Here is a 24,697-nt window from a genome sequence, read left to right as displayed (position 1 = left end):
AGAATAAAGGGAGTGAAGGACAACTGTTTTTCTTGGCCAAACTTAAATAACTACTTGAATCTTTAAATTATGTGCATGCATAATTGATAAAAATGAAAATGAAAAACAATAGGACTTTGGATTCTTCAGAACATTAAAAATAGAGTTTCTATATGATTGAGCGTCTCCCTTCTGCATATATATATATATATCCCAAATAATCAAAAGTAAGGATCTTAAAGAGATTTTACACACCCATTATCACTGTAACATTCTTCACAATATCCAAGAGAAAGAAACAGCCATGAATAAACAAAATGCATGAATAAACAAAAATGTATCTACATACAATGGAACATTATTCAGACTTAAAAAGAAAAAAAATTCTGCCACATGCTACAAACTAAATGAACCTTGAGGGCTATTTTAGTCAGCTTTTGCATTATTATGACCAGAAAACCCGACAAGGACAACTTAAAGAAACAAAAGTTTATTTTGGCTCCTGGTTTCAGAGGTTCAGTCCATGGTCTAACAATCCATAGCTGTGGGCCCAAGTGAAGCAGAACATCAGGGCAGTATAGTGTGGCAAAGGAAAGCAGCTCAGGACATAGTAACCAGGAAGCAGAGAAGCCCCATTCACCGGGGATAAAATATAAACCCCCAAATCATGCCCTCAGTGACCTACTTCATCCAGTCACCCCCTACCTGCCTACAGTTACAACCCAGTTAATCTCTATCAGTGGATTAATCCACTCATTCGGTTACAACTCTCATAACCTAATCATATCACCTCTAAACATTCTAACATTGTCTCACACATGAGCTTTTGGGGGACATCTCATACACAAACCATAACAAGGGCATTATGCTAAATAAAATATGCCAGTCACAAGGAGACAAACACTATGATTTGATTTATATGAGGTATTTAAAGGAGTCAAATTCATAGAAACAGAAAGTAGAATGATGGCTTCCAGGAACTGGGGCAGGGGGGAAATGAGGACTTGTTTAATTGGTATATTTCAATTTTGCAAGATGAAACTGTCTTGGCACTGCATTGCATAACAATGGAAATATACTTAATGCTTCTGAACTCTGCACTTAAAAATGGTTAAGATGGTAAATCCATTATATTTTTACCACAATTAAAATTTCAAAATGGACAGGTGTGGTGGCACACTCCTGTAATCCCAGCAGCCAGGGAGACTGAGGCAGGAAGATTGCGAGTTCAAAGCCAGCCTCAGCAACAGTGAGGCTCTAAGCAGCTCAGTGAGACCCTGTCTCTAAATAAAATACAAAATAGGGTTGGGCATGTGGCTCAGTGGCCGAGTGCCCCTGAGTTCAATCCCCGGAAAAAAAATTCAAAATTATATGCTATTATTATTATTCTAGTGCCAGAGACAATTCTCTAATCACTATTCATTTCTGCCTTTCAGTAATATAGACATAGTCATGAGAGATGTTACCATTGGGGAATTGTGGAGTATCAGGATCTCTGTGATTTCTTATAACTACATATAACTCTATATCTCAAAACAAAAAGTCTAAATACACACACACACACACACACACACACACACACACACATATATATATATATATATATATATATATATATATATAACATATATACTATAGAATGAAACCAGTTGAGTGAGGATAAATATCCCCAAAGTGATTTTCACTTCTTTAGTACATTAGCAAAAAAAAAAAAAAAATCACTGTGCTTCTGTTTTACTATGGACTACAACGTGAAAGATGTGCCCAGATAACCTAAAACAGAAACTGAAGTGCCTTTAAAAATTATCTGATCCAAAGTGGGGATCAAGGAGGAGAAGAGCATCTGACTAACTGTTCTTAAATAACATATACACGAAGACCACACACACACATGCACTCTTGGAACAGGGCTGCTTTCTCATAGGTGTGGTTCCTAACCTGGGAGGCCAAGGTGGCCAGGTGATGGTACTGTGCTTACCGGCACAACTGTGGAATAAGCCTGTTGTGCTGCATGCATCAGGTCCCTGAGGAGAGTGATGAGGTTGCACAGACAGTTCAACAGAATCTTCCGGGCAGCCTGGTTGAACACCTGGAGCTCTTCTACCAGCTGGGCATTGAGGGCTTCATATTCCTTTTTGGCCAAGTCTGACTCATCTCCTGCTGACCGCTGCAGGTAGCTGTTGTAGTCTAACAGTTTGTCATAGCGTTTCTGGATGAGCTTCTGAGGTCCTGGGAATAAGGACAGCAGGGCTGACAGGGGGTTCAGGACGAGTCTCTGCAAGTGAGATGCCTGTCAAAAGAAATGATGATCCCATTACAGAGAAGGGAATAGCCCATACCACATCCAGCATTGATCTGGGTAGCCTGCCTCCTCTCCGCAGGAGCACAAAGGAACCAGGGCAGCCTCTATCCACGTTAGAAGAGAAACTCATCATTTTTGTCTCTAGCTAAACCTTTTCAAGGACTTAAAACAAAGACTCTAACATGGAACATGAAGAGTGAGCAGGGAGAGGAATACAAAACACCTGGTCACCCAAAATCCAACTCCAGCTTTCTTTCTGAAGCCATTTGGTTTTGTCACCAGAACACTGCCCACTTCCCCTTCTTTCTTATCCCAGAGCCAACCTGAGCTATTTCACACATGGGGGGTGAGGTTAATCACCAAATTTTGACTACCAGAAATGAATGATTCACCATATCACTGTGACAACTTGGTGACAGCAAAAGTTGTGGTCTTAGAAGAGACTGTAACATACTCCCCCCAGGGTGGTCCCAAATCCCTAATTACTCTGAAGACTTTATTTTTGGTAGTGGAATTGCATCCCCCATACAGATAACAGCACTTTAATATGGGTATTTACTCCTGTGACAGAAATGACCAGAGATATACACTTCCTCATTTAAATACATTAAAACTGGTGCTGGTCCCTGTATCTTAAATTGTTACCTTTTTAGCTCTGAATCATAAAAAATAATCTTTGAATTCATTCCCAATCCTGTGTTGGCATTGAAGCACCCTAGATTTAATTTATTCTGTTTCTCTATTCTGAAACACACTAGTATCCTATGTTTGCTGATTGCCCTATGTTATAGTTTGGATCTGAAATGTCCCTCAAATTTATTGTGTTGAAAATTTGGTCCCCAATGCAGGAGGGTATAGAGGTGGGGCTTTTGAGAAGTGATTGGATCATGAGGATTCTGACCACATCAGTGGATTAACCCATTGATACCTGAGTGGACTACTGGGAGGTGATGTAAACTATAGGTAGGCAGAGCACAGCTGAGGAAGGAGGTTACTGGGAGTTTACCCTTGGGGACAATCTTGCTCCAGTCCCCCCACCCTCTCTCTCTGGCTGTATGAGCTAGGCAGTTTTCTTCTGCCATGCTCTTCTGCTATTATGTTCTGCCTCATCCCAGACCCAGAATAGTGGAGCTGGACAATCATGGACTGAAACTTCTAAAACCTTGAGCCAAAATACTTCTTCCTCTAAGTTGCTTATATCAATTATTCTGGTCAAATGTAAAAAAAAAACCCTACTTTACTCTATATACTTAGGTTACAGGACTACATTAGAATAATTTGGTAGCAGGTTTTCTTCCGTACCCCCGAAGAGGTCCCAGGGAATCCACATCTGAGCAGCAATCTGTATTAATTAATTTAAAAGCCCCCTGATAACTTTATCTGAACTCATGGGAAATCTAAAAGAGAGGGGAACCAATCTCTTATTGGCACTAGCAAGAGCCAACACATATTAGATTTGATGTCTACTTTATAAAATAATCAATATACAACTGCACAACTGCATACTGTTTAATGAGTCTCTTGACTAAGAATCTGTTTACTATATCTGGTATAAATTACTGTTTGTTAAATGACCAGATTCTACAGGTAATATAATTACAAAATTTTGAATTTTGGAGCAGGCTTGCTAAAGGAGAAACTACCATGCTCTCAGATAGTGCTCAATAAATATTTATTGACTTAATGGATTTGAATTAACCTAAAGAGCAAACCCTTAGGTCTTTTCTAAAATGTTCTCTCTGTAATTAAACCCAGAAAATACATAGAAAACTACCCATGCTTTTCCCATTAAATCTCTGATTTAAAAACTTCTGTCATCCACTCATCCATCCTTCTACTCACCCATCCATCCACCCACCCATCCACGAGCAACTTATCTATGGATCATGTATATTTATCATGTATCATGTATATGTATCATGTATATTTGCTGATGTAATCCTGACTTTTCATTTCCTAATGCCAGAAATGCAAGATGCTTTTATGTTGTTTTCTAGTGGGGTGAGGAGTGTATCACTTCCTAGGGTTTGGAAATATGTGGAGCTATTCATTGATTATCACTGTGACTTGACATAGGGGGATGTTATTGATATTTTGAGGCTGGTGAGCTAGGAATGCTAAACATTGTCCCATACAAGAGCCTCTTTGAAGATTTATGTGAACCAAAGTGCAAATTACACCAATGCAAAAAATTCACCTTCAATATGGTGGAATCTATTATATCTTCTATAGAATACTTGAAATATACTATGACATAATAATAACCATAGAAACTCAAGACATTAATTAAAATTTGTATTACCTAGACTAGATTACCACCCAAATATTTCGTTGACTCAAGCATGTTTTTATGATTCCCAGCATATATTTTATAGAACTCTTAGAAAAGAAATATTTTATCATGGAAAAGAAGAAAATTACACATGACTCTTAAGCGGAAAGAAAACTTTGCTGTCAAGTGTGTATCCTGTTAGTAAGAATCACATCCTCAGAAAATACCTGTGCTCCCTCTGAAAGGACATAAGACATTTCTAGAGATACGTTAAGAAAATCATAGCTTTCCAACTTAATAAATCCTTGATATAATATATGCAAACTCCAACTAAATATTGATTCTAAAAGCTACATAGGCACTAACTACTGCTAGGAACACAGTCCAGAGTTGTCTTAAATTTCAATTATAGTAAAATCCTCAACTAATCCACTTTAGAAATATTTAATTTTTTAAAAATCCCTATTAAAATCTCCTAATTTTAACTTTAGTATTTGCTTTAGTGCATATTTTATTTCTCACTCTGGAAAAAAGAAATGAAAATCAGCATTTCTTTTTAGCCTCACTATTTAACTTGTATTTCCTATGAATATAAATAACTTACAAAGTCATGACAGGGATTTGGAGCATTACTCAGAGTCTCTGAATAGCCCACCTCCTCCTCATCTTTGTTGTACGAAATCTCCCGGAGCTCCCTCACACTCTGGAGAGCGATAGGCATGGCATCCTGAAACCCAACAACAAGGTAAGTTCTGAAGTTATTACAAATAAATGTATATCCAATGCAAATGTCAACATTATTTCTTCTGAGAGATCAAAAGGGGGAAAAAAAGGGGGACTGGAGTTGTGGCTCAGCAGTAGAGAGCTCACCTATCATGTGAAAGGTGCTGGGTTTGATCCTCAGCACCACATAATAAACAAACAAACAAACAAACAAACAAATAAAAAGATAAAGTTATTGTGTTCAACTACAACTAAAAAAATTAATTTTGGGGGGGGCTGGGGATGTGGCTCAAGCGGTAGCGCGCTCGCCTGGCATGCGTGCGGCCCGGGTTCGATCCTCAGCACCACATACAAACAAAGATGTTGTGTCCGCCGATAACTAAAAAATAAATATTAAAAAAAAATTTAAAAAAAATTAATTTTTTTTAAAAAAGGGGAAAACTGAAACTTTTGTGAATATTTTGTACAATCAGGTTACTTAATCTCTCTTCCTCCTTCTCCCCCCAACAACTTTTTCATAATATTCTGTATAATGTCCTTGTTGATTCATAGAAGTTCTTATTGGCCATTCTTTAGCATTTGATTCACAGATTGCTTATTTTAAAAATCACTGCTCTTTGATAAAATCATCATTTTTCCTTAATGAATTTAACGCTCTCTTTAAGAGAAGATTTCTCGCTTTTTTTGTTGAATCAATCAGTTAAAATACAGGATTTTCCAGTAAATGTTCCCAAGAGACATTTACTCAAAGGATATGTAAAAGTACACAAAGGACAGTCCCTTCTGCCCTCTAGCTGTTATAACTGTTTTGGTTTCCTTTTCACAGAAGGCAGTGCTTTAGAAAGAAATTAGCAAACCTAATTGTAAAATCAGGATTTGTCTCAGACAATAAATAAAAACAGAATAGTGCTCTTACTACAGAACATGGAACTCTGTCTCCAAATCAGTGTGCTGGTCACCTTAACCCTCAGCTGGTGTCATACTTCATCTCAGTGTGCAAGCATCTACTTCAAAAACAGATAAGCAAGAGAATACGTTTCTGGAAAAGGAAGGGAGCCATTTATTAACTGATTTACATGGAACTCCACTAATTTCCTGTGTTTCATAGTCATAACCACTGTCAAGATGCTGCTTAGGACACCGTGTCCTCGATAAGATCCATTAGGAGAATCTCCTGACTGGCCTTGCTACTGAGAATAATAATGCTATACTCCAACAGGAGTTTGTTGAAGTCAGTGATTCTCAAGTGGGTCAGAACAATCTCCTAGAGGACTAGAAATTTTCGGAGATGTTTTTGTTTTCTGGTATAATTGTGTGAGAGCTTTTGATTATTGTACTGCATATTATTTTGTAGTTCAACTTATTCTCTTTTATATTGATTTTTATACTTACTTTAGGTATTAGGAAGAGAGATTAGTAAAATCAGACAAATAAGTAAACTTTCTGCCCAATGCACAATTTTGAGTTAATGATGTCATCTTTATTGTAAAAAAAAAAAATGCTTGTGGTCCATGGGGCAATCATCTGAGCAAGACCCCTAACAGGGCAATTTGGGTTGAGGGGAGATCGGAGCAAATAGGGGGTCAAAGAGCAGAACCCAGATCCTTGTCCTGGCCTCCCTCACAGCACTTTGCAGTCTTCCCAATTTGATACAGTAAGTGTCATTATACAAATGAATGAACAGTCACACTCCTCATAGAAACCACGGAAATTAGTGCATTCTGGAAGGAACATCAACAACTTGTATCTCACCTACCTGTATGTGTTGGAGACAGAATGAAATATTCTTTACACAGTGCCTCACAGTCTTCTCTAAAGCTCTAAACAGCTTTTCTTCTCTGTTAAAGGTATTATCTTTCACCTAAAATACAAATGAAATTATTTATTTTCATAATTCAAAAGAATCTGATATTTGAAAAAAAAAATAGGATAGGTCATATTGGTCCAGCACAGTACACAAAAGTTCTTGCTTGTATTGAAACCTTCTGTGATAGCCCACTATTGTAATGCAGTACTTCCCGGATGGGCACACTGCACATCTGATGTGCCACCAGTGTTGCAAAGCCACGTGATTCAGCTTCGTTGATTTTCACACAGCTTCAACTATGTCACAATAGTTGTAAAATTATAAGAATTTTCCCTGAAGTTTTTAATTATATTACTTTGTGGGTTTATAAAATAGCTAAATTTGATCTATGGACTAAAATGTATTGTTTTGCTCAGAAGACTCACACCAGTTTATTTAGAAAGTAATCCTCAGTCCATGGTTAAAGAACTGTAATAATTATCACTTTTAATTTGAAAGATGATATATAATCTTAGTTTCTCTGTAATAATAAATTTTCATAGTGATGGTGGTGGTCACATCAATTCAGTTAATTTTTGTCACCCTACATGTAATATCTATTAGCATTCAGAAAAGTCTGTTTTTTATATGCTTCTGGTGTTTGTTTTTTGAACCCCTGCTCATTGCTATTTCTTTTTTTTTAAAGAGAGAGAGAGACAGAGAGAGAGAGAGAGAGAGAGAGAGAGAGAGAGAGAGAATTTTAATATTTATTTTTTAGTTTTCGGCAGACACAACATCTTTGTTTGTATGTGGTGCTGAGGATTGAACCCGGGCTGCACGCCAGGCGAGCGCACTACCGCTTGAGCCACATCCCCAGCCCTATTTCTTTCTTTTCTTTTTTTTTTTTTTTAAGGTGAGTTTTTTTTTAATATTTTTTTTAGTTGTATATGGACACAATATTTTTATTTATTTTTTATGTGGTGCTGAGGATCAAACCCAGTGCCCCACCCATGTGAGGCAAGCACTTTGCCACTGAGCTACAGCCCCAGCCCTCATTGCTATTTCTTAGCAATCAAAATGTCTATAAGACAAGATCAGAACCAGTCTCTGGACTGGTGAAAGTCATGTGAACATGCAAATGTTCCATAGAACAGGGTGACTCTTGCTCAGTTAAGCACTAGATAATAATTGTAGCTGTTTTGGTTCCTATGTTTCTTGATTTCAGATAGTTGGCCTTAGAGCTGTATAAATAGAAATCATAGCATTTTATTTTTAAACCTCTTAATATTGTTGATCTAGAAAACTTTTGAACAAATAGGTAATAGAGTCCTTTGCCATTCACACAAGATCCAACTCAGTTTGGTGTGTATAACAATATGCTGGGCCAGGTAGTCTTAAAGTCAGTTTCCAAGGTCACATTGCCAGATATTTTATTTTGTATATCTTGGCTGGAACCAGATGACTCTAAAGAGGGAGATTTAAGGATCACACTGTGAGAAATATTGCCCAATTCTACTTCCCCATAACCAATCCTTTCTTGTGCTGTTTTGCTGGAATATGTTGCTGTCCTTTTTCTCCCTTATAAAACATTCTGTTTATTTTTAAGAACTAGCTCACATGTGACTACTTCCATGAGTTGTCCTTCCATTGCTCTTCTTCCCACTGTAGAAAATTAATTTCTCCCTCCTGTGTGCTCTAGTAACCCTAATTAATTAGTTACATAATTCTCTCTTCTGATGAATTTCACTATGCCTTCATTCCTCCTTCTCATTTTAATATTTATACAATACTGTGGGTTAGCTATTATGATAAATACCAGTTTAGAGATAAATAAGCAGCTTCAGAAGGTGGCAGAATGTCAACAGACATTCTCCATTGTCCTTTTACTGATAGAACCCACACCTCTCATTTAAGTAGGACACATGGCTGACCTACTCGAGACAGTTCCAAGATTTCCTCGCAGCTAGCTCAACCCATGTAACTGTTTGGATGACTGGGTGTGAGTGAAGCAGTGTTTCATTTCTAAGTCTTAGCCTTGCAACATTGTCCTTGGGACTTGAATGAAGACATGGCAATGACCTAGCCTCAACCAGGCAGTTGAGACAATGTGTTTAGGAAAAGCACTGTGCTGAATTGGATAAACTGGATTCCTGAAGGATCTTATTAAGCAGAGCTTGTCTGCTCACATCTCAAGACTCTGATTACAGAAAGAAATAAATGGCTACCTGACTTCAGCTACTATGCTTTGGAATCTCTCTGCGACAGATGCATAGCCTTTATCCTAACATAAGGGGTTAGAGAAACTTACCCATGTTTATAGGTAAGATCAATATTCAAACCCAAGCAGTCTGAATTCAGAACCTACACCTGTTCATCTTTGTATTCCCAATCTCTTATACAGTGCATGGTACATGAGAGTTCAATACATGTATGATGAATTGAATAGAATCTTCCTCTTGGGTAATAGCTTTAAACCCTAACTCTACCAATATTTCACCTGAGCTGCTGACAAGTGCAAAATTGATTGATTTGAGATTTATCTCTTCTCCAGTCCAGCCTATGCAGCTGATTTTCTGATTAACAGTGAAATGCTTCATTGCTGACAGGACATCCTCTAAAAAGATTAAGGAGGAAAATCTAATTAATATCCCTTCAGGCGACTTTAACTACAATTCACTTTTAGTTCACAATTGAAAAATATAAGAAGCTGATGATAAATATGCTAAAGAATATTTTAAAAGCTTGCCCCAAATTAGAACTTCCCCTATTGTTTCTCAATAGACTTGTCTTGAGTCAGAAATAAAATCCCAAAGAGTGGAAAAGAAATGTTTATACTAAATGTATATATGCCTATAGGGCACAATAATCTCTTCTTAAATAAATTCCCAATTTGATTTTATTATTGTTGTCTTATTTGAAACATTCTAACTGTCCTTTCCTTTATCTGTTACCATACACCATTAATGTCCAAACTTCCCATATCAAAAGGAGGGGCCTCCCATATACAATCAACCAGGTGAGCCCCTAGAAGGATAGAAAGAAGTGAATTCAAACCATGTATTCTAAAAATGTACATGTTAACTATGGTATTGCATGTTGGCTATCATATGGTAAAGTCAATGCAGTCACTAAAGAAAATGAGAACAAGGCTTGGAAACAGGTCTCAGAGATCAGGTCATCACATGCCATACAGGGTCACAGGGGAAGTACCAGGTTTTGGTCAAGTGGCAGAAGACAAGAGTGAAGAGAGAGTCTAGGCCGGAGTCTTTATTGGGGTTTTCTTGGGAAGTACAAAGCAGGACAAACTAAATGGGATTGGTTGCTTTGAATAATTCCCATGGGCTAAGGGTTATAGAAATGATCTCTCTTTACTTTGCATCTAGCTGTAGAATAAGTTAGGGCAGGAGAAGTATTGGTTCAGTGTGTAAGATTTAGGTGAGGATGTGAATGGAACCATGGGATGGGGTGATCTGCAAGTGAGAGTTGTTTGCCCAGCTATTTGCTCTCAAAAGCATTGCCTAGCCCTGAAAGGGGAAGTCTCTCCTAAAGTACCAGCAAGGTATTTTATGTCAAAACATTATAAAATACAGAAAGTAAAAAAAAAAAAAAGCTTGATTAATACAGCATATATAAAGGAGTTTACACCCTCATGGGAAGTAAGACAGCTGAACAAAGGCAAATAATAATATAAGACAACAATATAAAGCAATAATGCTGATGATTATGCTAATCTTGACAGCCAGCATATACTGTTAGGTGCATTCTTTATATATGAATCAATTCATTTAATGTTTAAAGGTTAAACATTCATTTAACCTTTCCATGTGTCAAGTACTAGTGTAATCCCCAACTTACAGATATTCCATTAAATTTAAGCCATGTGCCCAAAGACAAATATTTATTAAGTGGTAGAGAACTTAATTTATTAAGTTCAAACAAAGATTTAGATAACTCCAAAGACCTTGCTCTTAATTTCTGCCCTATGCTGTCTCCTGCAAAATGAATAGTTTCAAGACTGCAAGCTAGACAGCAGATTTAATAGACACTTGAAAGAAGAAGCCACTTCTACTACAAAGACTTAATGAAAGAAGGAAAAAAGACCACAGCAACTAAATAGTGAGATAGATCCATCTGAGTCCAATGCTAAACCGCCATAAAGTTGCTTCTAGTTCAAACAAAGCAATCTTACAGATGTTAAAATATTAAGTAATGAAAAAAAGCAAATGAGAAGGAAAAAAAATAAGGTCAAATATAGTGTGCCAAGAACTGTGCTTCCTAATTTCAACTAAAGTCCACTGTATGGTAATACAGTGGTGCCACAATGAGCCTTCTATCTTGTGATTCTCAAAGTGTGTTCCATTGATCACTAACTTCAAGGCCATTAGCTTCAAAACACCTGGAATATTTGTAAAAATTCAGATTTCTAGGTTGCACCCTTGAAGCAGGTGAAAGCCTAGAATCTGCCTTTCAGCAAGCTCCTCAGGTAATTCTTCTTAAGCACATTAAAGTGTAAGAGGCTTTGCTAATCCATCCATTATTTATTAGGAGTTGAGATGAAAGTGGTTCCAGCCAGGCTAAACAGCTGACGAAGAACAGTTATCCACGAATACAACATGCACCTGGGGAGTGGGGAGACAGATGATAAGGGGTAAGAAAACATCGCACTAACTCATGCATCTAAACCCTTCTTTTTTTTTTTAGAGATGAAATAAAGATAAAATGAACATCAAGGGAATCCTAAAGGAAAGCGAGATTTTTAAAAGCAGAAATAAAGTAGAGATGGAAGGAGATTGCCTTGAGGGAGCTTCTGTGCTGGTTGATTGTGAGTGTCAGGACTCCTGAGGCATCCCTGTGCCCCATGTCCTCACGTCCTTCTTTCTCCTTTGCTTCTGCAGTGGAAGCATCACAGCTAAGGTAGTGTCAAAATTACCCCAGCCATACTCCCAACCCCGTTTTCCCCCAGGAGAGGAAAAAAAGGAAGAGCTTAAGGTAATTGACTTTGATTCTCCACATTCTCGATATAACCCTGGTAGCAAGAAAACAAAAACCCCACAAAAATGTCAGTGTTCATGTTCCCTGGGGAAATGTAGGTGGTCCAAAAAGAAAAATTACCTGTGATTCCCCTCTGGTCAAAATCTTTAGGTGATTTGTCACTCGTTTTGATTTCTTGCTAATTGAATGAATATTTAGTTTGGATAATTTGTCTTTAAGAGATTCATCCTCATCATTCTTCTTGTATTTTAGAACTGAAAAAAAAGAAGGATGCGATGACATATCCGAACATATGCAGCACACGTTTCACTCAGAGTTTTTTCAAAGTCCATATTTATATTCAAGATAGAAATCTATATAGGTTTTGATTCTCTTCTGCAGGCGCCATATGCTCTATTCCTCCTGCCCAGGCACCCCACTCTCCTGACCCTCAGAAACAGCCCATTCAAGTACATGGGTCTCAAGGCCCAAGATGAATTTATCTCCCACATTCAATAAATCCCCGATCCTAGGAAAAAACCTTTAGCTCTCTTCTCAGATAACATGTCTATTATCTGAGGCCTCCAGGATGGAGACTCTGGCCCTAAGTGATGACAACTGCATTCATCATAAGGCAATCTCAGAAGCTGAAGGGGCTCTTCCCTCCCTGAGAGATTTGGTGGAAGTTGAATAACCTCTGAGCTTTACTTATTTACCTTTCAAATCATTTTCAATCCTCACGTTGTTCAAAATGTTAATATTCCTAACATCCATGTTGGTAAGGGTGTAGAAAGATGGAAAATTGTATCCACTGCTTATGAGGATTAAATCAAATGCAGTTTTTGTAGAAAAGAGTATGGTAGCATCTAACAAAAATGAAAATATTTATAGTCTCTGACCAGAAGGTTCATGCAGATAAATCTGCTTCCCATAATCAAACATATGAAATTTTGTTCTATTTATTGCAACTTGTTTTCCCCATCAATGAGATATTGGAAACAAAATCTAAATGCTTATTCACAGAGCAGGAGTTTAACAAATGATGGTACACTCAAAATTGGGATAGTATGGAGCCAACAAGAAAGGCATATAAGCTGGAAGAATGATATGAAGTTTCAAGAAACAAAAAGCAAACTGTAGTATCATTCATGCTGCTGGGAGCAAAGAAAGAAGAAAAGAGAGAATCTGAAGAAAATGTAATAAAATGTTTGCTTCACAAAGTGGAATCACAGGAGTGGGAAACTTTTACTCTTTAAGACTTTGAAGTAGTTTAAGCAAACAGAAACATATAAAAAGTAACATAACAACAGTTTTTTTTAACCTCCCAGCTATATCAATTATTAACATTTAATAATTTCCAATCTTTTTAAATTTTTTTAAAAATTACCTAACAATTGAACCTGATCCCCATCTTTGATCTTTAAAGGGAATTGTTAGCCTAAATAATGGATAAGAATTATTTTGGTATCTATTTTGTATTCCTTTACTGCATTATGTGTGGAATTGATACAATACATGGTATTATTTATAAAAATGGTAACATGAACATATTCTTCTCTCACTTGCTAAGTTACTTTTTTTAAACTCAAGATTGTCCTGTTGAGATTAATGCAATTATACATAGTTTTATTTCATTAATTCTTATAATCTTTTCATGGTATCATACTGGAAAATATACTTTCTCCATTAATCTGAATAATTATATAAACTTTTAAACGATTTTATGAACAGTGTTATAACTAGTACATATTTGAGCCCATGGACAAGAATTTCTCTAGGAAAAATTCCTAGAAATTTATTTTCTGGGTCTCTGGTGTATACATCTACAACTGTAGTAGATACTGTCAACTTTTTTAAATGAGGTGGTGATTCTCATTTATGTTCTCAGCTGCAGATTGAAATGCAGCACTTAGCACATAACATTATCTGTAAAAAAAAAAATTGGGTTTTTTTGGTCAATCTGTTGGATTGGAGTGGTGTGTCATTGTGATTTTAATTTTCATTTCCTGATGATTAGTGAAGCCAAGGATTATAATAGTACTTGGTCTTTCTGTGAATTTATTTTTATTATTAACCTTTTTTGCATTAGAATTTTTACTTTTGATTTGACATTAAAAATCACAGGGCTGGAGGTGTGGCTCAGTGGTAGAGTGCTTGCCTAGCAGGTGTGAGGCCCTGGGTTTGATTCTCAGCACCACATATAACTAAGTAAAATAAAACTAAAAAAAATTAAAAAATAAAAAAATCACAAATTCTAGTCAGTAATCCTTTGAGTGCTAACATTTTATTCACTTTTGGAGCCTTTTACTCTAAACTTTCACTTATATTCTATGTTTCTTTATAATTTTAATTCATTAATATAAATATATTACCAGACAATTATATCACTTAAAACAAATAAACTGGTTGGGTCATTGAGATCTAAAGTACTGCCATTGCTTAATGTCAAATTGAGATTTCATATTAGAATTAAAAAGTCAGTGAAAAACTTTACGGAAAGAAATCACATTGGGGGAAGGACCCAGGTCTATCCAAACCACTGCTACCTCTGGAATATACAGGGACTATGAAATATCTCCTGTTTTGAAATTTACATTTTACATAAGACTTTAATTTTATATCTTAGCTTAAAAATGGCTAACAATCATTTATTGATTCTAGTCAGATATATACTTGCTCCTATCAAAAGAGCAATTATTGTCCCCAAATCTCCATTCTTTGTGTAGCAGGACCAGATGAAAGAACTAGATGGGTTCCTTCATGCAGATCTGTTCCTATTTCAACCAATTCTGATACTACCTCCCCATGGCTATAGTACCTGGTCATGTCTTCTCACCACACAGACCTTCGCTGATAGAATGGTATGTTTGGGGTATCTTCAGTTCACAATATACCACTAAGACTGCAGAGATCAATGAGGCTGAGTAGTTGAGCAGAGCTGTTATGATTTTGGGGGGGATGGGGTGGGGTTTTGTTGGTGGTGGTGGTGCACGATCTTCTGAACCCAGTGAGGAAAAACCACATTCTCCTCCTGAATCTCTGAGTCTAGATTTCGAATGATCTTGTTCACTGCAACTGCTGTAACCACTCAATGTGATTTTTCAGAATATAAACAGAGCAGTCATGTAAAACACCCAATTCATCATATTTTTCCTACCTAAATCTTTCCTTCTTTTAAATTCATTGATGTTCACATTAATGTCCTTCACAGCGGCAAAGGCATCCTCCAGTGCTCTGTAATCTGGGTGAGAAGGAGGGGTAGAATTCCGGAGTTCGCACAGTAACAGGGGGTATTTCATCACACGCTGAATTGGTTTGATCATCAAAGAGCCCATGTCCAATAAGTTTGATTTGCCTCTATAACAAAGATAAATATCAGTTTTACAAACACAATGTGGTTTTCCATGACAACCAAGAAATATGCATTTTCCTTATGGTATATTTGTGATCAGCAAGGAAAATAGGCTCATTATTTAAAAATCTAAACAGATGTCTTGGCAAAGTATGGTCAAAAGAAAATACTGTCCTCTCTCTTCAGATTGAGATGTTGCATTTACAGTGTTTCAGAGGTGCCATCACAGTTTCCAAAAGAGATTGATAATAAATATAACAATTCTCTAATTATTATTACTACCATGGCTATCCCTAAACATTGCTATCACACAGTGACCTTCTGTTTGAAATTCTTTGCCAACAGATCTTCAGGAACTTCACAAAAGTGAGCACTCATGCCTGACTTTTTTCTTTGGGTGCTTCTGAGATGAGAGCAGAGCCATTGCACTGAACAGGCAAGACACAGGAGGAAAAGTCCTATAAGTTTGGTCAAGCTACTGTCCAGCCCACTGCCATTGATCCTTCACCCAGAAGGCAGGGATTTCTAAAAGCCTCTTTATGCAAACAGTGTATTTCCTATACACTGTTTTCAAATCCCAACAAATGGATTTTTCATACTTCTATTTTTTTGGGGGTGGGGGTTACTAGGGATTGAACCCACAGGCCCTTAACCACAGAGCCACATCCCACAACCCCTTTTTATTTTATTTTTTAATTTTGAAATAGGCTTTTGCTAAGTTGCTTAGGGTCTCACTAAGTTGCTGAGGCTGGCTTTGAACTTGTGATCCTCCTGCTCAGCCTTCCAAGCCACTGGGAATAGAGACATGTGCCACCGCATTTGAATTATACTTCTGTTTTTTAAAGTACTCATATGGGTAATCAATATGTCATATAATTTGAAAAGTATAAGGGGTACAAAAATGCTGAACAAAATTAGAAAAGCTGTATCATTAGAAAAGGTCTGAAGCTACCATAGAGACCATCTAATTCAACCCTTCACTTGAAAAATGAGAAACCACAGAACCTCAATTGTCAAGTGTACATGCACACCTGCATGTACATGCACACACGTAGGCACACAACATACACACACCACTCACTATTCCATCTCCCAAGTTGATTTTCATTTTAGCACTTATCACTCTCTTGGAGTCATCTTGTTTCTTTGTTTATCAGTTTTTGATAAACTTTCCTGTGGCCACTGTGTCTCCACCAGGACCAACCATGTTCTCTCAATGCATAATTGTAGTCCGAGAAATGATAGAGTTTTCCTATTTTCTGTAATGTGCTTTTATTTTATATTGAATTCCTCATCCCTAAATTTCACAATGGTTGAATAAATGAGGCCTTTTATTCACATTCTGAGAATATTATAATAGCATAACAGAGACGAAAACTAACACTAACTAAAAGGTGATATTTTTAAAAGTCAGGAAACATCAAAAGTTTGCAAGGGAGTGAACAATTGCCTTAATATACTTTATCTTGCACTTCCTACACATTTAGAAACAGATTAAGGAAGGTAAGAAAAGAATAACAGAGAGAGAAAAAGAGCATCAGAGATGGAAGAGGGAAAAAAATATTAATTATTGGTTTTCAAAAGAACTAAGTGAGATGAATAAAAAATGTAAATAAGTATGGATACAGAAAAAAAATAACTAAAAATATTTTCTAACTGATGGCATTTCAGTAACAGAATCTTAACATGAAGGACAGCATTTTCTTACATATATCTAAAGCATAGATTTTTCAGGAATACATTTTATACACTTAAGTAAAATACATAAATAATTAACTAAGGAATGTGGAAGTTAAATAAGTAAGTTAAATAATTAGTCACAAATGTGGAAGATACTAACTTGATTAGAGAGAATTATATTATATATATGATTATGATTAGAATTTCTTCTGAAATTTTTCTTTGATCATTGCCAAAATTAATTTATTTAATGTTCTATAAATCACTAACAATACTATAAAAATATAAATATAATCAATTATTTCAATGAAAGAAAATCCAACTTTAATAAAATAGTTCACTAACATGGTCTATTGTTTTATATACACACATACAGATACATATATAAACACATCTATTTTTAACTTTAAAAAGTGCCCAAAGCCCAGATGAATTAAAAGTTGTATTTGCACCTCTCAGCTGCCCTCCTTTCTCCCTTATCTATATCTGTCACCAAACCCAACCCAGGTCCTTTAGTTGTGTCCAAATATTATCATTACTTCTTTTCCATCACTCTTTGGCATCAAAGTTCTATTTTCTCCCCTTCATGTTTCAAATAACAATAATCACAATTATAAATGGTTACTGTTTCCTTTAAAATCATCATAGATACAAGACTTAAAATGTCTTTCTCAAAAATGAGAAATTTCCCAGGCACTTTTGTCTTCACACTTACACTGTGCACAGTTGCCCAAGTGATGAGAAATGATGTTCCAATATCTACATCAGACAGACAAGCAATATGGTAGAAGTGATAGAGGATGCGCTGTAAGATAATGACACTCCACGCATTCAGTGTCATAAAGTTCACCTGGCCTAATCCCACCTAGTAGGATTAAGTTTTGATAACCATGTGAAGCAGATGAGTCCTGTGTGTGATATAAACGACATCAGCCAGGAATCCATTTATCACCTGCTTGCCCCACAGTAAGTAACCAAATGTGTAACAATTCCCCATATTGGGTTGAAATCTAAGGTAGTTATTAATTTGCAATTCTATTTCATCTTCTTTTGCCTTATCACAAATACTTTGGCAAGTATTTCATGCCATAAATAGCTACACTAACCTCATTACAAATTATTATTGGAACTTTTCAAAGTGAAGTAAACACAGCTGGCTTTGTTTTAGCAGCATCTAGTTTTGTTGCAAAGAGCTTCTCATCAAGTACAAGAAAAAAATGTGCAATGAAAATATAAATGACATTTAAAAATGTAACAACTATAGCAGAAAAGAGAGAAAAATGTCAAATTTTCAACATGAGGAATATCTGTTTTTAATTACAGAAAAAAGGAGAAGAAAAAATATGTACTATACCATACTTTCAATTTTCTCTATTTCATTGACCACAATTAGCCTATTTAATATTTGTTTTACAGTAGCCACACCATCTATATAATCACTGATCTTTATGTATGTGTGTGTGCCAATTTATTCTTTTAAAATGTGAGTCAATGTTAAGGGAAACTATGTACTGAAACTGTATATACAAATAACAAATATCATTTGCTAGAAATAAATAATAACTGAAAATAAACACAGAATTATCAACAAATTATAAAAGATGAATGAAGATGAATGAATGATAACTGATATAGCAGAAAAAAGAGAGCCAATGTTTAATCATTCCCCAAAAGTTCATTAATTAAGGTCACTAGATACCTATGGAAATGGGGAGTAAAGGATTGGGTATCAAAATAAGGATCAGCCTAAAACCTGTTTCAGAAACTATCTAATTTTTAGGGTGTTATAAAAATAAGGGATATATTTTTAAGGACTAAGAATGAGCCCTTAAAAATTAACAGAAAAATAATATTTAAAAAACCCCTCACAAATGTCAGAATAAAAAGTCCAGGAATTTTCCAGAAGAGCAGAGTAAAAATACGAAGGGATAGAAAATATGAGAAAAGTAGAGGACAGGCTTAGGGAATCAATATCTAATAACAGGATTCACCAAAAGAGAACAGAACAAATATAACCAGGAAGCCATCAGTGAAATAATTTAAGAGAAGTGCATATTTTAGCACATTGTGAAAGAATTCACTAAGTGTCCAGAACAAAGGATGAGACACAATCATACCTTGCAATTCATGAAACTTCAGAAAACTGGACACAACCCTTGATAGAAACAAATGGGTACAAACAGATGACTAGGAATCAGACTAAGTTTCTAATTTCTCATACTAACACTGAAAGCTAGAAAATAATGAAGAATCACCTTTAAATTCTGAAGATCAGTTTTTATTCTCAATTTAGAATTCTGTATGAAACCAAACTATCAATCAAGTGTGAGGGTAAAATAGACACATTTTGGGTACAAAAGTTCATAAAATTTTATTTCCTATTATTCCTTTGAGGTATGAAGGAAACAAAGGATGTACTCCATCAAAATCAACATAGGAAAGAAGCTAAGAGAAGCTTGATGATGACGGGAGGAGAGTCCCTGGAAGACAGTTGTGCCCAGTGTCAGCAATCCAAACTCAGGAGGCCTGAAGGCTTTAGGAGAGGTTTTTTAGAAAGACAAAATTGATACCAGACATAATGCATCTGGTTGTCTTGGATGATGACTTAGTTAGCTGGTTTTGAGTTTGTTGTCAATGATTTGTACACAGAAAACTGAGATGAAGAGGAAGAAGAGAAGGAGGAAGAGGAGAATCAACAATTGTCAGCTCTCAGGAAAACAGTAATTAGTTAGTTGACTCCAAGATTTAACTCTGTAAGGTATCCAGATATGATAGAATAACTCAAACACGGATTATTGCTTAGCCAAATTAGAGAGGATGGAGAGTTGGGAAGGGAGCATGTATGTGTGTGTGTTGAGATGGAGATCAGAAAGACAGATTCTTGTCTTCTATGAGGGAAATTCAATCAATAATACCTGACTAGGAAAAAAGTTAAGCATGCTTTTAGAGTCATAAAGATAAATATCAAAATAATCAGCTAAAAGACACAAAAATAATGTGTCCTACTAAGGAGCATTTATGAATGTTATGGTTTGGATGTGAGATGTCCTGGCAAAAGCTCAAGTGTGAGACAATGCAAGAAGGTTCAGAGGAGAAATGATTTGGTTGTGAGAGTCTTAACCCAATCAGTGAATTAATCCGCTGATAAGGATTAACTGAGTGATAACTGAAGTGGTAGGGTGTGGCTGGAGGAGGTGGGAATTGGGGCGTGGCTTTGGGGTATATATTTGTATTTGGCAAGTGGAGACCTCTCTCACTGCTTTCTAATTGTGAGCTGGTTTCCTCTGCCACACCATGCCGTGATGTCTACCTCACCTTTAGCTCCAAGGAATAGAGCCTGCTGTCTATGGACGGAGATCTCTAAAAACGTAAGACCTCAAATAACTTTTCCTCCTCTGCAGTTGTGCTGGTCATATCATTTAGTCATAGCAGCAAAAAAAGCTGACTAAAACAAAGAAAGGACTACCATTTTTCATAGCAAATCTTATAAAACTATTTTACTCTTAAAGTCATGAGTATGTATCATTTGGGGGGGGGAAAGAGAAAGTTTTTTAAAAGAGGAAACATAAGAACACTTAGAAAAATTTATGAAAAATTAAAGTACTGAGTTGAGACTAGTCATACCTATTAAAATGCAAAAGTGAAAGCAATTTGATCCTGGTACATATATGAACAAATGAGTAGCAAAAACTAGAAAATCAAGATATATATGTAAGTATGTATGGACATTGAGTACATGGTACCTGACATTTCTATTCAATAAGAAAATGTATTATTCAGTATCAAGGATAAATAGCTAGCCATATAAAAAAATAAAAAACAGATTCCTGCATCATTCTTTGCACCAAAATAGTTGCCAGGTAGATCAAATATACAATTGTTAAAAATAAAACCATGGGGGTAGGGGGGCTGAGTGTAGCTCAGTGATAGAGTGAATACTTAGCATGCAGGAGGCCCAAGGTTCAATCCCCAGCACCAAAAAGAAAGGAGAAAAGGAAAAAGCTATAAAAAAGAATCCATGCAAGAAAGTGAAGAAAACATGAGATTCTACTTTAAAAACTAACCTTGGAATCACTAAGCAATACATAAAATCCAGAAACCACAATACAAAAAAATAGTGATTAATAAATATGTTTTTAAATTGAGCTCTGAAAAACCGTACAAATAAAAGCAGCCATAAACTATGTTAAAGATCAAATAATAAGATGGAAATATGTTTATAGTAAGTAATAAAGCCTTAATATACTTGCTAATCAAGGAGACATTAGAAATCTATTAGAAAAAGAACATCTCAAAAAAGGTGTAAACCATTTAAAAACATCATTAGCAATGAAACACAAATGGCTATATACAAATGAAAATGTTCAAGATTGTTAGTAATGCAAATTAAAACAACAGATTACCATGTTTAGCCTGTTACATTGTCATAGGATAAAGATATAAATATGAATTATATCTAGTGTTGGCCAGTAGAGGATAAATGGATGACTCATATATGAATAATAGGAATATAAATTAGCTCATAAATAACTTTTTAAAATTTTCTGACAAGCATCAGAAGTCCTTTGATCTAGCAATTCCACTTTCAAAGATGCATCCTAAATCAGGCAAGGTGGCACATGCTAGCAATCCCAGTGACTTGGAAGGCTGGGGCAAGAGGCTCAAAAGGTCAATGCCAGCTACAACAATTTAGCAAGATCCTGTCTCAAAATAACAACTAAAAAGGACTGGGGATATAGGTGGGTGTTCAACACTCCTGTGTTCCATCTCCAGTACCAAACAAAACAAAACAAAATGCACTATTAAAAAAATCATACTATTGTAAAAACATCATGCATAAGAATGAACATATAACATCAATGTTTATAACACAAATAATTCAACCATCAGTAAAAGTTTGGTAAACTAAATTATGGTATACCATATTTATATCATATATACACCTCATAATTTAGTGTATATTTGAATATATTAGTGCATATAATATATACCAGAGAATATTATACAGTTATAAAAATATTAATTTGTATTTACTGACATGGAAAGATGCCCATAATGAATTTTTGGATAAAGTAGCAGGCTGATATGCAGGAAATAAAAAAATGGTCCTATTTTACTATGTGTGTGTGTGTGTGTGTGTGTGTGTGTAAAGAAAAAGCTGTAGTGACGTGATAGACATTGCAGTGTTACAGTGATCATCTCTGGAACATGACTACCCATTATCATCACTGTACTCACTTGTATTTTATTTATTTTACAATATTGCTCCAAGAATTTTAAAAATAAAAAGAGAAAATAACCTATATCATTTTGAGATTGGTAGGAACTGTGAGAGCCAAAGATGGGAACCTATATAGAAAGGGGCAGACAAGAAACAAATAGAAAAGAGAAAAACATGGAAATAACAAAGCACCGTATCTCAATTTTCTTTCTTGTTTTAGAATGTGGGACCTGGATCAGATGCTTTCTTTATGGAGGATTCTACAATTCTTGTCAGTTTAATGATGTCTTTGATGTTTATGTAAGATTATAATTCAAAGTAAACAGTTTAGAAATATAATTATTTTTTTGAAATGCAGATTGTAGGAAAAAACAGACAGTTTTCTCTTGGCATGTGTAAGGTGTTTTTTGGATGCCATTAAAAAGCCCACATCTTTCCAGTGAACTCCGACTGCAGCATGCCTGGCCTTCGCCACGAAGGAGCCCAACAATTACACAGCACTTGACATTGCCTTTTACCCTTTCCTGTAGCAGCATGTGTGCTTCATGACCCTAGTGAGGAGAACAGGAGGAAATAACTTGAGGCGAACTTGACTTTGATTTCCAGCCAGCCACATGCTGGGATTGCTCTTCTCTAAAGATGTATAGAATAGGCTAGAGGGGGCATAACCAACTGGGCTAACTCCTACACAGCAGGATTGCTGCGAAACCTTGGCAGTTTTTTAAGCAAGGGTTTCAATACAATGCACTGTTTTAAGTATTCTGTGTGTGGGAGCCTGGGCATGCTAACGGCACCAGGAAGAATATTTTCCTTTCCTGCTTCAAATCTCCCTTTCTGACTCTCCTCTCGAACTATGTCTTTTGGTTATAAAGATCTAAGTTGTAGGAAAAGAAACCTTAATTGAATTTTGGGCACATGAAATTCTTCTCTAATATCCAGCTATGTTGAAGCTCCAGTCTTTGGCACAATGACAAGGACACAGGCTTTATAATGAGGCAGCTGCCCTGCCCTAATCCCCATAGTTTATCATTAAGGGAAGCCCTGGAGTCTTCTGATGTGTGAAAGAACCAAAATAATCTTGCCCATATGCAAATTCAAATAACCTAAGAATTGAAAACATAAAACAAATATTGAATTATCCTAAAACATATATTTTCTTTATAAAAGAAAAGACTTATAAATGGGTGCCTGTTTGACACCTGAAAAGATCAGCTTCCTCACTTGGGTGAGACAGATCAACAGCTTGGCCTAAGGGCCTGATTCCTCCACTCATTTCTGGAATTCTGACTTCAGGATTGCTTTGCAATCTACTTTGAATGACAGATATTTATGTCTTAAATTGATATAATTTCCATTTTGTAAATTTTGTATTTAATGTAACACTTAGAAGTTTAAAATTCTGTCTCTTTTAAACACCCCCCTCCCCCCCACACACACACTCTTACACTGACAAGCAAACCAGATGAAGACTCTCAGAGAGTCCACGACTATAGTGACACAACATGTGCTTTTTAAAGTCTTGGTAAATTTGAATGGAAATTTATATCACTATCATTGTTTCAGTCTTTAACAGGTTAGAGACATATATTTCTTCTAGGAAAGTATAACTCTTCCAGAGTTAGGTCGTTTTTATAAAATGACTTCTATATTATCCTATTAGCCAATTATTTCATTGTAACATTTCATGCCTATGCCATATGAGTATAGGCTTTTTTCTCTCTAAATCATACAAGAGTCCAAAATAAAAGAAACTCAGTATTTTACTATAATGCATAAGGAGCAGGCCCAGCGGCTTGCTGGCATGGTAGACACATCGCCCCAATTGGAGGAGGTGCGGAGCAGAGCCGCCGCCCGCGTCTGCAAGGTGGGCAGACCTGCGACCGACCGGCGGAGCAGGCCCAGCGGCCCGTGGCATGGTAGACACTACGCCCCAATTGGAGGAGCGGCGGAGCAGAGCCACCGCCCGCGCCTTCAAGGTAGGCAGACCTGCGACCCTCCAGCAGAGCAGGCCCAGCGGCCTGCCGGCATGGTAGACACATCGCCCCAATTGGAGGAAGGTCCCAGCTGCCGCCCACAAGGTAGGCAGACCGCACGTCCCGGAGAAGGGGCCCGGTGGCACGCCGGCCTAGTTGAAAGATCACCCCAATTGGAGGAGGGGCACAGCCGCTGCCTGCGCCTGCAAGGTAGGCAGACCTCCAATCTGGAGAACAGGCCCAGCGGCCTGCCAGCGTGGCAGACAGATCACCCCTATTGGAGGAGGGGCCCAGCCATTGCCCACAAGGTAAGCAGACCACGTGACCTGGAGAAGGGGCCCAGTGGCCCGCTGGCATGATAGACAGATCACCCCAATTGGAGGAGGAGCACAGCTGCCGCCCGCCCCTGCAAGGGAGACTTTGCAACTATACAAGAGC

The 24,697-nt window shown here is 36.6% G+C and overlaps 1 protein-coding gene across 1 annotated transcript in view; it reads right to left on the bottom strand.

Moving 5' to 3' along the window:
* Positions 1–24,697, bottom strand: part of Arhgef38 (Rho guanine nucleotide exchange factor 38) — a 147,899-nt gene that overhangs the window by 19,338 nt on the left and 103,864 nt on the right. Inside the window, exons 6-10 of the mRNA XM_015484614.2 lie at positions 15,191–15,390; positions 12,175–12,308; positions 7,033–7,137; positions 5,158–5,280; positions 1,958–2,269 (exon numbers count right to left, since the gene is read on the bottom strand). Of these exons, the coding sequence (XP_015340100.1) occupies positions 1,958–2,269; positions 5,158–5,280; positions 7,033–7,137; positions 12,175–12,308; positions 15,191–15,390 (874 nt within the window). The remainder of the gene's footprint in view (positions 1–1,957; positions 2,270–5,157; positions 5,281–7,032; positions 7,138–12,174; positions 12,309–15,190; positions 15,391–24,697) is intronic.

Source organism: Marmota marmota, unplaced genomic scaffold (genome assembly GCF_001458135.2).
Source record: "Marmota marmota marmota unplaced genomic scaffold, marMar, whole genome shotgun sequence".
Lineage (NCBI taxonomy): Eukaryota > Metazoa > Chordata > Mammalia > Rodentia > Sciuridae > Marmota > Marmota marmota.
This window is presented reverse-complemented; position numbering and strand designations above follow the sequence as displayed.